This window comes from Phaethon lepturus, unplaced genomic scaffold (genome assembly GCF_000687285.1).
Source record: "Phaethon lepturus isolate BGI_N335 unplaced genomic scaffold, ASM68728v1 scaffold777, whole genome shotgun sequence".
Classification (NCBI taxonomy): Eukaryota; Metazoa; Chordata; class Aves; order Phaethontiformes; family Phaethontidae; genus Phaethon; species Phaethon lepturus.
Window position 1 is genome coordinate 157,620 of NW_010553858.1, and position 18,471 is coordinate 176,090.

At 36.3% G+C, this 18,471-nt stretch overlaps 1 protein-coding gene across 2 annotated transcripts in view; it reads right to left on the bottom strand.

The window, feature by feature from the left end:
• PRKD1 (protein kinase D1) overlaps positions 1-18,471 on the bottom strand; it is a 67,737-nt gene that overhangs the window by 37,067 nt on the left and 12,199 nt on the right. The window contains exons 2-4 of one of the 2 annotated variants that reach the window (XM_010291642.1): positions 7,812-7,943; positions 6,937-7,097; positions 4,133-4,156 (exon numbers count right to left, since the gene is read on the bottom strand). In XM_010291642.1, coding sequence (XP_010289944.1) covers positions 4,133-4,156; positions 6,937-7,097; positions 7,812-7,943 — 317 coding nt within the window. The remainder of the gene's footprint in view (positions 1-4,132; positions 4,157-6,936; positions 7,098-7,811; positions 7,944-18,471) is intronic. The other variant, XM_010291643.1, reaches the window with a different exon arrangement.

Below are 18,471 nucleotides of genomic sequence, written 5' to 3' on the forward strand. Positions count from 1 at the left end.
GGATAAAAAGTATATTTAAAAAACCAAACAGCAATAACTGTCTGCGTTAAGTTTCATTTTCAGTGTTGAAGCATACTTGTTGAAACATGCATTTCCTTCCTATATTGAAGGCAGAGGATAAAGCCTTAATATGTTCATATACAATTTCTTCACAGGAAGCTACTGTCAAATGAGGTGCTAGATATCTATGTAACCACAGGAACTACTACGTTTTTAATGCAATGCAAATGCTGACTTTCTTTTACAAATTGAACTATGTGACTGTAATTAAGTGAATTCAAGGAAACAAATCTTCAGTTAAATATCCTGAAATACCACACTTAGAATGCAATCAACTGTGTTGTCTTTCGAGGCTTCTTGCACTAAGTCAAGTGTATGATTTAATCCTACAAACACCATAGTTAGATAGCTACAGTCTGAAAAACATTTGAGTGTTACATGTGTAAACACATCAAAGAACTGACTTCAATACAAGCTGTTAATATTAAATTATCCACAGATGGAAATCATTATGTACCCTGTTCCTCCACTCAGACATCAATACCAGCAAACAGTGGTTTGAATACTCTGTCTGTAACCTGCCTTATTTTGTAAAGTAACAAAAGATTACTGCATTTCAGCAGTTGTTGTGTGACTACACTAACTTCTCAGAGTCAGGGATTTCCCGAGACCAAAAGCCCTTTGCTGACAAAGGATTTGCTAGTGACAGCAGGCATAGTAGGGCTTATAGAGCACAAAGCTTTTTTCCTGCACCGTACAGACGTTCCTTCAAAAATATTAGGTTTACTTTGCCCTTCTATTATGTGCTTCATAATTTTAAGTATAATAATTTTAAGTAATAAATTATTTTCAGTTAAGTCTCTTGTACTACTAGAATACTCACATCATAAGCCAGACTCAGCAGCTCAGTTGTGCCTACTGCATAGAACTAATAAAAAAGGAAAAAAAAGGTACATACCATGATACAAAGGTGGCATAGTCAAGTTATAATTCAAGACAAAACCCTTCAGGGAACCTTTGTACAATTCTGGTTCACACTGTCACATATTAATATTGCCTATTTTTTTTTTTTCAATGCCTGTGTAAATGCATCCCATCTGACTCTGTCTCCAATACCATCCTTACCAAATCAGGGAAAACCAGCAAGCTTTTGGGCTTAACCACAGCGACTGGTTTAGAAAAAGTTTTGGCATTGGACAGAGGAGGTCTAGACAAACCAGCTTGGCAAGGCTTGTCTAAAGGGAAGGGAGTTTGGGGGCAGTAGGATGTTACCAATGCACAAGAACAAGCTTAAATGTTAGAAAGGAAAGTGCCATTGAACATGTTTGGGCCAGGTAAGCAGAGATAAAAGGTTGCGCTGATTGCCTCTATCCCTCAAAACACATTTGTATTTTCAATATGTGCAAACTCTTGTGTTAGTACATAGAAACTACAAAAACTTCGCTCTGAGTGTATGTTTGCTTAGATGTGCCATACACTACTAAAGAATTCCTACTGTCACAGTCACAGAGCATCTACAAGTCCTCAGTTTAAGCCACGGTGACTTCTATGAAGGATCAAAAGCTGACAACTATTTTTATTGTCTTTCCTAAAAAGAAAATAGGGGATTTAAGAACAAGTGACAATTACCTGAGGACAAGAACAACCTGAACCTCCTTCCTCCTCCTTATTTAAATATTTAATTTTCAGTGTCAGATTCATTGAGTTCTTGGTTCTCAGTTCTGTTCAGTGCATGAACCTAGGCTCATCTGGTGAATCTGGCACTAAATGAATGTAAACATTACTTAAGATGGGTTTAGTTTACAGCCTATATTTTATACTTTTATTAATTTTAAGTAACATCTAGATTTTGGACCTCAAAAAATTTCCAGAGGAACTCGCCAAAATAGCATAGGGTTTCTTATTAAACCAACAAGCACACTGAAAATAAGTTCCCATAGGACAGACAGGAATGTGCAACGTACATCACTGGAGCATGGAAGCATAACTTGGGAGTTACAAGAAGAGAACACAACTATGAGTGGTATTAATTCAGAGTTGAGTGTCCTTTGTTAAGAGGAAATATTAATTTTGCCTCTGAGGATCTTTGGTCGAATGAACTCTAGCCATTAGAAAAGGACTCCTACCAATTACAACTGGCGTAAGGCACAAAGCTGCTCTCAGTTGGAACACCCTAGCTCTTCTTTAACCCTTCCCTCAGGGGCTCCTTTTTTCCAGTCCAGGGAGTTGAGGAGGCCATATGAGGCTCTAAAGGGACTGGAACTAGGAAAAGGAGAGGCGTCTTCTGTCTGACAGTGGAAAAGGAAGGCTTTGTAGAGTGGGAATTTTTGAGTCACTGGAAATGAGGGCTCCTTATTTCAGTGGAGTAAGAAAAAAGAGCTGCTGTATTAAGAGCTGGATACAAGGGAACAAGATAAAATGGCCATCTACACCTCAAGACAACTCCCTCCGAGTGAGTCTACTGTCCTGTTTCTGCAAAAATCACTCTTCTACATATAGCTGAGAAGCCTCAAGCCAAGTCTTGCTTATAACAAGTGTACAGAGGCAGGCAACACCTGCTGCTTTGTATTCTGATGAAGTGAGAAGCAAATAGTCTTTTAAAACTAAAGTGAAGTAAATTATTTAGTAAAAAATAATTCCGGATTCTCCCTTAAAAAGCAATGATAACATGTAAGTAACTGCAGTATTCCACTTACCTGTGCCCCGTAAGACACAGCAATACTACCTTAAATGCAAAGCTCAGCTAGGCTTTTTCTGAGAAATCACTGCCAATGTGTCTGTAAAATTACCTTAACACATCAATATTCATAGCTTACTAGAAGAATGAATAAAACATACCAAAATAATGGAAATATATATAAAAATAGAGATAAAATCCTGTTGTGTCACATAAATGTATTTTAAATTAAAAACATAGATGATTAACATTCTTTTTCTTTTACAAAAGAAACACAATTTTGTTTTTCCTCCAAATACCTTTATCTTTTTTCATTACTATTTTTAATTACTGTTAATTTAGGGTAATCCATCACTATCTGGATTGCTGGATTTACCATTTTTTTCAGATGGCACATACTTAGAATAAAATTATCTTGGATATTACAAAAATCTTATTCTATTTTTTGTTTGTTTGTACTGTTTTATGGGTATTGTGTGGACTTGTACTTCTGGGGCACACTATGATACTTAGGCACACTACATCAAGTATATATGTGTTTTAGGAAGAAATAAGTTATTCCTTTCTTAAGAGATAGATGTTTGGCCATGATAATCTTCACTTCAGCATAACAAAATATTCCTCATATTAACTGTGTAGTATTTCTAAAAAGGAAAACATTTGCAAAGCCTGCTCTTCTCTGCCTGCATCTCAAATACATGCTGCAAGGGAAAGATGCCAAGATTTCATAGTTTCAGAACCTTTTGAAACTTTAAACATGAAACAAATTTCTTTGGAAAATCCATATTGAAAGCCAAAGAGGACCACCTTTGACATGGAGTACCCATGAAAAAAAACATAAAATTGTTTTCTCATTAAGATAGACTTGATGCTTTTTATATATAGCTGTAACTTAGTCGTACACTGTTCATGTTTATTTCCACAGAAATAGAGAGTCCTTGACTTTTTTTTTTTTAATGCAACCGTATTCTGGAAAAAAGCTACTACTCTGCATTATGATATCAGAAGTTTATTGCTGGTGAGCACTTAAAGGTCAGGTTTGTTCAGCTTAAAATAAAATGTTTATTTTCTACATTATTCCAGCAAATGCCTAACGTTCTGAAAGTGAAGTTAAAATTTTCCTCCCATATGTTACTACCAGGAAAAAAGGGCTACCAAGGGCTATAGTCCAACCAGTGACGTCTATTATGCCTAAAAAATTAAAATGCCACTTTTGTATCAAAATATTTATTGTTAGCTAATTTTAAAGAATTATGACCTTCACTTTGGAATCTGAACTTCAGAGTTTTGCACTGGATATACTCTTTCTAATAGAAAAATAAATACTCTTGAGTTCTGAAGAGCATAAAGTACCGATCTGATTAAACTCCTTCATTTCTTCACATTGACATTGATAATCCTAAAAGAGGATGTTCCTGATAGTATAACAGGGAGTAGAGCAAATTCAGTACATACCTCATAGCCAGGGCTGACAGGAGACTGAGACAGGAGGTTGGAAAGAAGAAAAAACGAAACAAAGAAATAAGGGAGGGGGGAAAAAAAAGACAGAAAATAATGTTACTTCAGAAGCAAGCATGAATGTGCGATTATTTTATACTTTCACTTCATGTTATAGAATCGAATGCAAAAGAATTGCATTTGAGCTATGACGGGTAAAAATCTGGGTTACATAGCATCCTCCTAGTTCTACATGTTTTAGTATTTGATAAGTTTTACACTAAGTCAAGAATCAAAAAAAGGATACTGCCCCCATTTTATTCTTTGGAGGTAGATTTTTAAAGCTGCACTTAAATACAGTCCCCAGTCAATTTTCAGCTCAAATGAAATGCTTTATTGACAAATGAAAACATTTACACACAAACTGAAACTGTGGCTGTGTGTGGTGGTTCCCTATGAAAGGATAATTAAAATACCCTTTGCAGGATTCCATATTATCCTGTCTCAAAGATTTGTCTGAATGCCACAATTTCATAAGTTAGGGCACAACTTCTTCACTTTATAAGTGGCATTTTTCCAGAAGCCAGATTTACAAGCTAAATTTAACATGGGGAGCTAAAGCTGGCTTCTTTCTGGTTCACACAACATCGACAAAAAGGTTCTGAAATCATAACGTAGTTAATAATTCCACCTATGAAAGGTCTCTTAGAACTCCTTCTCTCTCAACTGCTCTGACTCTACATAGTAGATAAGGGTAAAAATAACATTTATTTTAGTCCTATTTAAAGAATTGACAGAAATCTGATTGAATTCAGTGGTCTCAAACATAAGTTATATTTTGTTACCAGTGATTCAAGTGCCACACCAATACTAATAACGAATGATACAATTTTGTGAAGGAGGATGATGTTTCTTAGTATATTCACACAGTGTGCAGAAAAGTGAAACACATTCCAAAGTGCATGCTTTGATTGGTACCACAGTATAAACTGCCATAAAACTTATCTGACAAGTACTGCAGAAGAATGGAGTCCAAAGGACAGATCTGATACAGGAGAACTGACAAAGCTTATGCACACTTAAAGAAAAGGGGAAAAAATTGAAACACATTCAATGCAAAAAAACCCCAAAAAAACGAAAGACATATAGAAGCCATATGTGAGAGCACTTCTGAGAAGCTGGTAAATGATACCATGATTTCCTGAAACAAAGGTGAAATCGGAAAGTGATTTTATTTCTCTAGGCTAATGCCTATCCCCGTACCTACTGTAAACATATTTTCTTTGTGCATGCACGTGTGTGTGCGCATGTATGATATTCTGAATCATCAGCGTAGGTACACTGATAATTACAAGTTCTTAGACAAGCATACCCTGCAGTATATATTAAACTCACTATATTTCTTCACTAGCAATTCTAACATTTTCAACATTTTTAAAATATGTAGCCTTGCAAAACCGGTGTTTCATACCAGAATGTATCAGCAAACAACGAATTAAAAATGTTTTAAAATTGAAAATTTTTGCTATCTTACAACTGTACAGTGCAGTGAATATTTATAGAGAGTATACCAGGATGCTCACTCATATATTTTTTTTAACCAAAATTCCAGAAACACTTCAGAATTAGGGCCAGCCTTCCTCAAAATTTTCTGTCTGAATAAGTGAGCATTTCTGATACAACTGAGCATTTCTGATACAATACTGAGAATTATGAATAATCCCTATAGACTTCTTGCTGCAGCTTTTGCAGAACTTAAACACCTTACTCATTTATGCAGCTTTTCAATTAAAAATACAGATTCAGAATGTTAACCTTAATTTCCAAGTAGTTTCAGGCTGATGATAATCAGTAGCATAAGTACATAATTATGGTTCATAGATGGTACTGCATATAACACCAGATCTACATCATTTGCAATAGTGTCCTTTTAGTATGTCAAGTTTAATAAGTTTAATATTCTAATTGAGAGGAAAACATGATAATTGATGTGTGTACTTATAAATTCTTTCCTCTCTTTTAAACCTTAAGGTTTTCAAAACTTTCACTTAGGAGTGGATTCATTTACACACAGTGTAAATTCTTAACTATTCAAGTGTATTATGATCATGAGTGTTAAAAGGAACAAATACGCCAAAGATAAAAAATACATGTAATTCTAAATTACTCCTGTCATTACTTTATTAATGCATATAAAACTATACCATATATTTACATGTGCCTGTGTGTATACTGTACATCTACACACATACAGATATATACATACATTCACCAAATAGATCTGTTTAAGGAAATAATGGAGATTTCTACTACTTTCTTCTGAACACTTAGAAATTAGCATGCTAAATACACCGGCTCCTACTAATTCACTATAGCCTTGACTGTTACAGATACTCAATTTGATAACGTGGTGTTTGGGTCACAGTGTTCTCCTGGGACGAATCTTTCCTATATCCTAAACCAATGGATAGAATGATCTGATGCAGAAGAAATTCAACTTCTATTTCCAGAGAAGGCATCCTCCAAGATGCAACTACTCACGTTAGCATGGGTGGCAGTTTTAGACCTTCAAAATAACCTAATTCTTGCCAATGGGAGGAGACTACTGGGAGTATCAGAAGTGCCACATACCTTAAACCCACATACCTTAAGCTGGTGACCTCCCTTTTATGTCAAGATGACTTTTCTCACAGCAATGCTTTACAATTTACATACCACCCTCCTCTGTAGTCTGTAACAGGCAAAACCAGATCCTATAGCACTAAATGTCCTTGCTTCTTCGCAGCAACACCCATGGCCTCTATAGCTAGGGAATCCCATACCAGAAGGGCTTCATCCGGCACACTGGGCGAGGGTTCTGCAGAAACTGTCCGAACGGTGCTGAGTCCTGTCAGGGAAACGTTTGACAGGCGCCTTTTCCGTACGCCACTGCAGTTGTTAGGGATTTTAAACGCACACCTCTTATGGTAATTCAGACCACATCCTGAAAAGATAAATTTAAAACCACCTGATACAGTTTATTACTGGAAAAAGGAAAGCACTTAAAAAAAAAAAATTCAAAACACCACCCTTATTTTTTATTAAACTTTTTTCCTCTATTCTGCTGGTTTTGTTCCTATATTCTACAAATTTTTAGAGAGATAATGTTACGAGTTCTGAACAGTTATATCTAAATCCAGTGTTTTTTCTTTGATTTTTCAAAAATCTCTGGTCTCAAAGTGCAAGAAATTTCTATGATCCACATTTGGGAGGTAAGGAAGTCTTTCACTGGAAACATTATATTCCATAGGATACAGAACCAGGAGGCAAATAGTTGTGGGAAAACATGAGAAGATAGCTATTACAGCCTCATATGGACTGACAGTAAGTTCAGTTAAATGATTTGAATTAATGTGATATAGAATTACATATAGGCTCAGCCTCATAAGGGAAGTGTAAGACACAGAAAATCTTGTCTTAAAAATACATATAGACCATGTTTTTTCACTTCAGGTTACAGAGCCATATCTAGGACACCTCAGAGCAGCCAAAAGGATTAGTTCCTTAATTAGTTAATTATTTTGATAGTTCTTACTGTCTCTACCTACTGTAATTTTTTTTCTGATGCCTAACCGATTTAAAAGCAGCATCAGAGACAACATACATAAGTGGAATGAACTCTTACTGAGACTAAAAATCACACCTCACTGCAGCTTACCCTCACATTTGAGTCCCTGACGCACCAGCCCCCACAGCATTTCTCCACAATGGTCGCAGAAGGCTGGCGCTCGATACGAGTGGACAAAAAGAGCATGGGGCCGGATTTGAAAGTCTTCAAATGTAGCAGAAGCTGTAACAACAAGATCATTCAAAAAATGAGTAACATTAGTAACATAACTAATATGCTTCATTTATGTGGTATTTCATCACAGAACAAAGCAAAACACCTTTTGGTCACTATGATGATGAACTTCGAATTTTGTATTGGTCATTATACTATATTTTGAAGATAAAAAGATTGATGATAGACCACCGATCAATGGTATAGCATATACAATAACCACTGGAAAAAGAATAAAGCTGCTTTTACAAACTTGCAGCAATAATTTCTCTGATAATATTTTTCCAATAAAACACAGGAGGATAATAGCATATCAGACATTTATCAGAAATTGGCAGAGTTCAATCAAATGTTGAAAATTTTTCAACATACTCTTACAGATTGTAAAGGTCTACATACATAAGAAAAACTGAATATATCTGGTAAATAAACATCTATTTTTTTTTTCAGACAAGGAAAATGTATCCAAAATGAGCCATTTCAGCTGACCTTTTGGTAGATCTTATTCAGCAGCCTGCACTGGTATTGTTGGACTGATCGCTCAAGTTGAAAATATACATTATAGTTTAAAAAGAAAACATGTAATTATACACCCAATCATCAACAAAGACAAAAACCTTGCTGAGCAGTCCGGAGAACTGCTCTACATTTCCCAAAGTACCAATCCTTTCAAAGTGATATGAGCTTGCAACTGGTCTAACAGTTGCAAAAGTTTACAGGGGCTAGTTAAAGGCACTGCTGTAAACTATAAAAATAAACAAAGACAGTGTTTTGAGATCTATTTAGTAAACAGAGGCAGCCGACACCACAATACTTTAAAAAAATATACTTTAATGAAATATTTGCTTTTTCTTATTAAATACATTAAACATATATCAGATAGGTTCATGAAAAATAATAGCTGTCAAATATTCTTAAACATTAAGCACGTATACATCTGATCTCACTCAGACTGCCATTTAAACAGGTGATTTAAGTGTGTGCTTACTTCACAGATATCAGTATGAATGAACCAGGTATGCAGCTACTTCATAGAAATGCTTTGTCTCTCGACAGAAACACATCCTTGATTCGCAACTGAGAGGAAAAAAAACCTTTTTTTTTTTAATGATTCAGTTCAAATGAATTCCTAAAAGATCCAAATACAATTAGTCCCTGGCTTGTTCCTTATGTATTAAATGAAAAGAGGACAAAAAATCTGCATACCAATCAAGAAAAGGTTTTTAATGAATTAAGTTAGTTAAGTAACTAAGGAGTACCAATAAAGACCTATGCCCTGGACTCCGTTACTTCTGTGCACAAAACCCTTCCAAAAATGTCCACCGAAAAACACGTTTCCAGTTTCAACCAATTTTCAGTTTAGAGGTCTTTTAACAGAAGTATTTGGAATACCATCACAAAAGCAGGATCCCAGGACTCTAATGATATCAAACCTTCTTTTTTAATTTTTTATTAAAACAATCCAAATCACCTAACAGTTTGTTTAATTCAGGACTTAATTTTCTTTTCCCAGAATTATTCTGTTCCTAGATTTCATAATAAGCCATGTTAAAAAGCTTACTTAATTCATACAATTAGGACTTCATAAAACAGTCCAACGTGTTAGCACATCCCAAATCTAAAATAAAATAGTTTTATATTTATTCAACAATGTTAGATCAGCCATTTATTTCAGTCTTAAGGGCTTCTAAACACATAAGGATACTTGTTCATGTATGTTATTTTTCTGTTCTTTTCTGGCGGTTACATATTTTTACCACGGTCAAGTTCACTACCGTTAAGGCAACATTCACTCTGTCACGGTAATGCTGTCCTTGGTAAACTAGAAAACACAACTCATCAGAACGCACTTTACATGTTGAACAGATTTCTTGTGATTTTACTTTGTTTAGGACTTAAAGTCAACCATCTTTTCTGTGCATATAGCCAGAGGTTTTTCTGCAATTCCGACCTAATCAAAGAATACATTGGAAGGATCAAGCACTCAAACTTAAAATATATTTTGATGTCATTTAAAATAACAAAAATACATGTTTATTCTTCCCTTGTACAAAGAGAACAGAATACAGGCATATTAACTTCCCTATTTAATTTTATATTGAAGATATATCATGGGAACTAGGACAACATCTCCCCAGGAGATCACTGGTTTGTGGAGTTCGAGAAGGATTCCTTTTTCCGGGCCTCTGTATCACCAGCATGCAGCCACCAGGAGGAAAAGGTGCCAGAGTCAGGCAACAGACACCTCTATGCTCCTACCACATATGGATACCAACTGAGCTATGATAGCCCAGGAGCCATATGAGATCAAATTATAGATGAAAAGCATATGGAACCTAAAGAAAAGTTGTATTGGAGAAGGAGGAGCAAGAAAAACACTTTCAGGAGTTCACAGCCATGCTGTAACCTATCGGCACAGAAAACACACGCTAGCATCTGTGTGGGTCAGCCGACAGGTTAGGAGGTTGGATTCTCCACTGTTGTCTCACATACAAGAGCTGACAGGGATATTTTCTGTCATCTGTTCTCCTAGAGACTACCAAGGAGTCATTTTGTGCCTTGGTAAATCACACCTTCCTCTCCTCTTGCCTGGTCTATGAAACTGTGATATACAGGTGAAGATGTGGTCTTCAGCGTTTTGCTATCTCCCTACATACTAGGATCTACCTCCTCAGCAACGCAGACTGCTACAAACACATCGCTAAGCCTTTGAATCTCTCTATTTCCTTCAGAGTTTCAATCTAAGTTCAGAGCCTCAGCCTTTCTGTTCAGGACTTCTGATTCTGGATTTTCCACAGCATATCTACCTACAGCTTTATGAAGAATATTGCGATTAACATCTCCACTTCTTCCATGATCATTTTGTTATCAGATATGTATCTGGGAGTTTTCTCAAGGATAAGCACCAAAACTGTAACACCATGCTCTATCAGCTTCCAACTGCAATGTACGCTTCTTTGCTATTGTCTCTAGTTTAAATTTGCACATAACAAACATAAAACCAAAAAGCTTACTAAAACAAGATAGTCAGTGAGCACGCATTTCTCCCCAAGGGAGTAGACAAGGAAATACACTACTATAAGACCCTTGGACATGATAGCCATGAATTTTGTTAACATATATGTGAATTTTAGAGATACAAACTTTTTTTTTATATAACTAGACTTTCCTGAGGTTGTTTCTAAAAGCATACAAGTAATAAAGCACTATTAAAAGACAAGTGATGTGTAAAATAAAAATAGTGTCTCAATCTAGCAAAGGATTTAAGTATGTATGTAAGTTTATGATTATTTCCTTGAATACCTGCCTAAAGTTATGCATGTATTCAAACTCTATTTTGAGCAAACGACGTTTGGTAGATTGGAAGATTGGAGAGGAGTTTTATGTGGATTTACTGGGTGGTTTTTCAAGTAGTATGAACAGTACAGTAAAAGCTTAGAGAAAGCAGTAACTTCAATTTAGCTTAACAATTTAGATAATGGATTTAAAATATTTTAGTATATCTTTATATTAAAATACTAGTTTTTGTGAAAAGTAAATATCAATACCTCTGTAGAAGCAAATCTGAATTCAAAACCTCCCACAAGAAGTTCTGACTTAGGGGTTTGATCGTTCATCTCTCTTCTGTGTCCTAAATTCAGTTCCACCTGAAGCTGTTAAGTGGATGTAAAGTATTTTATTGCTGAGTGTCATTCTCTCAATTCCATTTTTGTTGTACTGGTCTCTTCCTGCCCCCCACGGCTCCTTCACAAATGGTTGAAGAAATAATTGATATCCTTTCTGTTAAAGCTGTAACTGAACCTTCCGGTCTCCTTGCAAATTAATTAATGGGTTATCATGGCTCATGATCTTGTAATAAAAAATGTTTCTACTCCCAAGGCAAAAAAGTAATTTAGAAATAACTTCATTATATCTTTTGTTTAGTTCACATTACAAATATATGTGATATTAAATAAATACCACACTTAGAAGTAATAATGCTAATGCAATTTTAGGGAGGCAGTAATTAAACATAAAGAAGTTTGATTTGATGTCCTGAAGTACTGAACTTGAAGTTTTTACACCAGTTATTATAAATGCACATGCAGTAATACATTTAGTTTTTTTTAATTTAAATGTCTTTCAATTTAAATGCAATTGTTCTTAAATGTAAAATGTTATGTAAAATTAAATGTTCTTAAAATTTCTTGTACAGTACACATTGCAAAACAGAGATGACCTATCTTCAAAGACATTTCCTTTATCTGGAAGCTTACATTTTGCCCGTATATTTAATTATGAAATAACATTGGGATTTTTTTTTTTCCTTGACAGAAAAGTAAATTGGCTGTGCTGAATTACAGCTGGATTTAAATAGCTCTGCAGCAGGTTAGACTGTCGTTTTCATGGTCAGCTCAGCCTCCTGTATCTGCAACAACACTGTATTGGAGTTAAAACTCAGCAAGGACGAGCTGACTGGCACAACTGTTCACCTACCATGAACTGTGAGAATAGCTAAACTGTATTTCCGTGACAATAAGGAAGCAGGAGCTAGTAGTGAAGGGTCCACCTCACCTGAAGGGTCCTGAAAGTTATGCTTAGAAGCTCCAGAAACCAGTTTCAGGGAACACTGAAGGACTGTTAGATCCTACCTTTGTACAGGGTTTTGGGGCTGGAATACAAGGGAGTGTAGACCAGCATCCCAAAAAATCGCTACTTGAGGACTTACTCCACAGTTTAAAGATACTCTTAGACATCACCCATAGAGAAGGTCAGCAAGAAATTGAACTTAACAGCAACCTACTAGATAAGGAACACCAATCTGTTGGTTGAAGAGGTAACTGAGGCATGATCTAGGATGCTTCCAGCATCATCAAAAAAAGATATCAATGGTAAAGATAAGGAGTGATAAATACCATTCTTAATCTACATTTCAACCCTCCTGGCTAACTGGAACTTCTCATATAATTTTATATATCGATATATTCAAAAGCCGTATCATTTTAGACTGACATGATAAATATTCAAAAATAAAAGGCAGGGAGGAAAAATCGATTTTCTTTTAAGAAAGCATTAAATATGGCAAGTACCACAGAATACAGCAGTAAGAATAATACAAAACATCATTCTTTCTCCTTTTTTGAAACTGTTCTGGCAATGTACCACTGTGTTGAAAGGCGTGGAAGTCATTTGGGTTTTAATTTTTAAGGTAAAAACAGTGTTTTTCTAGGCTTCAGATTTATGTGTTCTCATCAGGCTCTGCAGACAGCATTCTGTTTCCTTGTCCCATGAAATGATGTTATTTCAGAGAACTATTCACTGAAACTAGCGTGTCATTAGAACTTGATCTGGAAGAACTACGTTAACCAACAAGTTACACAAATCTTTAATCTGTATAAACATGGACAATTCATATTGCTTGTTCTGTCACCTGTATAGCATACTTGACTTTCTATGGCTAAACCTAGCATAGCTTAAATTTTCAGAGCATGCAATTCCAGAAGCATTCGTATATGAATTAGGTTCTTCTTTCAAACTTCTTCCATCATCTTGTAGTTTGTAACATTTTAAAATTACACAACTGGAAAGGCTTTCATATAGCCACTAACAATCAAAGTTTTAACTTTCAGAATACTCCTGTGTTATTTACTACAAAATTAAAAACCCTGCTGATGAAAAGAAAGATATGCTTGGGTTTTTATTAAATTTTATTAAATTAAATAGAGACCTTTATTGTTAACAGAAAAAAAAATCTTCTGTCACATCAGGCTATCCTTTTGTATTGACTTAGCACTGATATTGTGAAGGCAACTTTCTGGCTGTATGTAAAATTGTGCAGTAAAAAAAGAAGGGGTTCCAAATATGCCTGCAACCATATCCTGAAAAACTCATCACTCTGCAGAAAAGTTTGCAACATTATGTTCTTAATATAATACTGTTACACTGTTAACTCTCAGGCTAACTTGTCATCATCTATTTAAGCATTCCTAGTATCACCAAAACACTGACATTGAAACTACAACAGCTTTGACAAGACTATTTCATCAAGTCTGTTAATGACTTGGCTATTAATGGCTAGTACTCCTTGTTCTGGGCTGGGGGGCAGATCATTCAGCACAGCTGGAAATGAGAACAAGAAGCCATTGCAACTCAGAGACAAGGTCCTGCTTTAAGAGAGAGGCAAATGATTTACTGATCTTTTTGAGTCCCAAGTCCGAAAGGGCTTTTGAACTATTAGCAGAGGTGAGATCCTGCTATTTTGAGCGACAGAGCTTCACGTAATGGGAGCTGCCATCTAGCATCACCGCCTCTCATAGCATAAGGAACCATCAGCCACATGATTAGCAGTACCTTGCAGCTACCAAAAGCAGACATTCTCCTGCTATCCTCTCCCATTTGGAATGCCTTTAAGAGTCATGTATCCCATTGACTTCCTGCAGCCACTCGTAACCAAGTCTTCCCTACAAGAACTGCTGGCATTCACCACTTAAAAAATAAATATAACACTATTCCACTTCAAGCACTGATTAAATCATAATAATTAATGACCATATATACAATTTCACTGGGCTAAGAGAAAGGAAAGCATTTTATTCTTCTTGCTATTCTACCCTGGCAATCAAAGACAGTCTGAGTTTTCAGAATCCCATCAAAATCAGCAGAGCTAGGGCAGTTCATAAAAGCTAAAGATTTGATCTCTGATCTCCATCTTGAAATCTGACTTAAAAATTAAACTAGGATTATCAGGACCCTATTGCATAACAGAAATGACAATTTTCTAAAATCTAGACATGTACAGATTTATAATCACTTTATTCGTACTGCTCTGAAATAAGGAAACTTGGATATGGAAAACTGGGCTCTGATGAGCTTTCTGGATATGTGAGTACTCAGTACTCTAAATTTTACACGCAGGAAAATCTTTCTAATCCAGTAAATTTCATTTTGTTTCCCTTGCCTATTATTGCTTTATCACAATGTATTAGGCGAAAAATAGTTTAAATGCTAACAGTTGGCAAGTAATTGGCTGTAGGAGGCAGGGATGGAGTGGGACAAATTTTCAGAATTGAATTTTGAACTCTCAAGCAGAAGTCTGCTACTCGCTAACTGCAATTGGTACTTGCTAGCTGCAATATTTTATAACACACACTCAAAGGAAAAGTGGCGCGCCCTCAGTCCTCCATTAATAGAGACAGGGAACTCAGCCACCAACTACAAGGCTGATCACATGTTGTGCTTCTGCATATGAACTATTTTGACTGGAAACACCGTGAGCTTGGAGGTCTGGAAAGAGGAGGACATGGAAAAGAAAGGTCCCCAAAACGAAGCAGTCATGTCAGAAGGAAGAAGGGGGGCTGGAAGGATGAAGGTAAAGATCCTGCTTTAAGGATGTAAGAAGAACATGCTGGAAGTAGGGGAAGATCCCAGAGATCAGAGAGAAGGAGGCCAGTGGACGTCCATGCATTTTGGTTGCTGACGCCCACGACTGTTAGCTCCAAGCAGTGGCACAGCAGGAGTGAACAGGTCTTTGTGCCCAGCCTTCCCTGGCCAGCAGCTACCTTCCTGGGAGGGGCAGTGGGGAGGTAGCGTGGGAGGCATTCAAGCGAGGTAAAAGCCCTGATCTCCTTGGTTCTTAAATAAACGCCAGTATCCGGATTCACTATGGCTTGTTGTTTACATTGTCTCACCTGTGATGTGAGATTTAAGCAATAAACCGTAGGAGATAATACACCATTTGCAATCATTTGTCCAGTGCTGGCTCAGACTTTTATGGAGAGTGTTAATAAAAGATTAACATTCATGTCGCAACGTGCTTGATTTGTCTGTACATTCTGAATTTTTAAAGTTCAATTTGAATGTACTTCTATTAATTTGAGAATGATTCCAGAGTTTCAAACCTACAAATTATACAGTATAGTAAGTTTTATATTCATTTGAAATCCCAGCACAAAATTATTTATAAATTTACCCATTTTTCACCCAAGTGGAAAAAAAAGCAATACCTTAGTTCACAGACTCAGGCTCTGTTAATCATAAAATTATGCTGCAGATATATTAGTTTAGCATAGGAGAATAAAATTAAATACTCCACACGTTTACTGGAGCTACTGATGCAGTATTGAAAATTAACTCTGACTACTGGCCAGAAGGAGCAGCTCCAAATTAAAAATAAAGCCTCTTGCTCCTTTTCTGTGCTCACACTGTTCTAAATTAATATCATAAAGTACACACTATGAGTCTTTTACATCTTTATTTCCTCTGACTTTGTTTTGTAAGTTCTTCACAGGTCTGTTCTAAGGCTTCTGAAAAAATGAAGTGATGGATTACATGGTAACTGTCAGAATTATACATCTCAAAGAGAAGAGGTCGTCAAAAAGAATATGTAGCACTTGTAAAATTTATCCAATTCCTTCAAGTTGCTTTTATAAAAGGTTAAGAAAATGGTTTGTTATATGATGAATAAATGCTGCTGGCTAAAAGTATAATGGAATTATAACCACAATCTTATGTTGAACTCACTAAGGAGCCTCTGCATATATTAAACTACTTTTAACACTCTTTAATGTGAACAATCTGAAAAGTTTAGATAGCTTTAAAATTACTCTAAGAATTCATAAATATGTATCATTATATACAGAATATACACAGGTGGGTTTTTTTTTTTTTTCATGGTATCGTCAGATGTTCATGGGCCATGATGGGATGCACCCAGAAGTGCTGAGGGGTCTGGCTGATGTGATTGCGAAGCCACTCTCAAGAATTTTTGAGCGACCATGGTGATTGGGAGAAGTGCCCAAAGAATGGAGGAAAGCACTTCTACCTTCAAGAAAGGCAAAAAGGAGGACACAGGGAACTACAGGCCAGTCAGCCTCACCTCCAGCCCTCGGAAGGTGATGAAACAACTAATCCTGGAAACATAGGACTACTTTGGGAATATGCTTTAGTGTCTGCCTGACTAATAATGCTTTCTTTGGGTCTCTTATCTTTGATATGGGACCATCAGAGACAAGGAACAGAAGCGTGGCTATATATAACCATTGCGTTTTCTCAGCCCCACTTTAATCTTTCTAGGATCACACTAGAAAAGGGAGAAGGGAACCTAAAAATGCTAAAGAATGCACAATTTGCACATGCAACGCCCAAGATGACATAGCCAGGAAGAAATAAATGAATAATTGCTCTGAACTGTGGTTTATTTTTAAAAATGGATTACAACAATTCAAGAATGACTTATCATGGAAACATCTCCAGTGCCTGGCCAAGTAGCTCTGAAGATCCAAGAGGCAAGGAAAATGTTTAAAGAATATATTGTTGCTCCACTGATGATAACAAAACTGTTCTACTGACTTAAGATTACCCAGGACTTCAACCCATCACATAAATGGGACTGAAATTAACATTGGGAAATGGTGATACTAATACTCCTCACTTGACATTCTGTGTTCAGTTTCTGTGAGACCGACCCACAAAGCAGCATGGTAAGAGAGAAGAACTGATAGATGAGAAAAACCACTGGAGGCATGGAAGAGACTTCCATAAAAGGAGAGATTAAAATACTGGAATTGTTTCATTTGAAGAGGAAATGAGTAAGAGTTTACCGGATTGAAGAGGAGGAAGCCAAAAAAACAAACCAGGAAACAAACATAACACTTGTAGTATAACCTTCTGCATGAACAAACTTCAGAGATAGGAGTCTTCATGTCCTAAGAAGCAGGCAAGCTCTCCGAACTTCTTTTTGGCACCAAGTACACTTTAACTAGGTTAACAGAAACATTCTTGGGGCCTCTAACACCCAGAGTGCACCAGGTTTCAGTCAGTATGACAGTGTCTCCAGGCTTGAGTCACACTACCATCCAGATATAAAAAACAGCAGATTGCAACCTGTGGCAGTTCCTGAGTCTCTTCCTCCTTAGTTTCCGTTTCAAATTCTTATATTCCCCAAGGGAAGGAGGTTTGCTTGTTTGTGCTCAGACAAGCCTCACGCACTTCCTAAAAGAAGCTGTGTATCTTACCACAAAGGGTTGCAAACATCATTTATTGGAAATAAACTTGAGACTGTGTATTGCTATTTGCTCTTTCAAAATACCAAAGCCAGCAGCCAGCTAATGAAAGTAAATTCAATGAGTGACATTAAAAGACGTATTTTTTACATAAGCTGTATTTAATTTGAAACCTCTGGAGCAATGAGTTACTGAGACCATGAATTCAGAGAGACTGAAAAAGTAGACAGATTCTCCAAAGAGTAGATTTGTTCCTGACATACATCTAAGCAGTGTAGAATACACTGTTGACATGTTAACAACATATCTCATCTGATGGGCAAGTTATCCCAAGTGGGTTACCTTTTATTTTTCAGGTATGTTCCTCTCTGAATCATTTACAGCTACTTCCCATTCAAGACTCACTACTATCAATTAACAAGTACAAGGATATAAATGTTTGGTCAAGCACGTATTGGTGAAAAAAAACTGTCAAACAAATGTATCAAATAAAAACCTATATGACAAATGCAAGACTTTTCTGCTTTGCCTAAGCAAGGCTTGTCCCTCATTACATG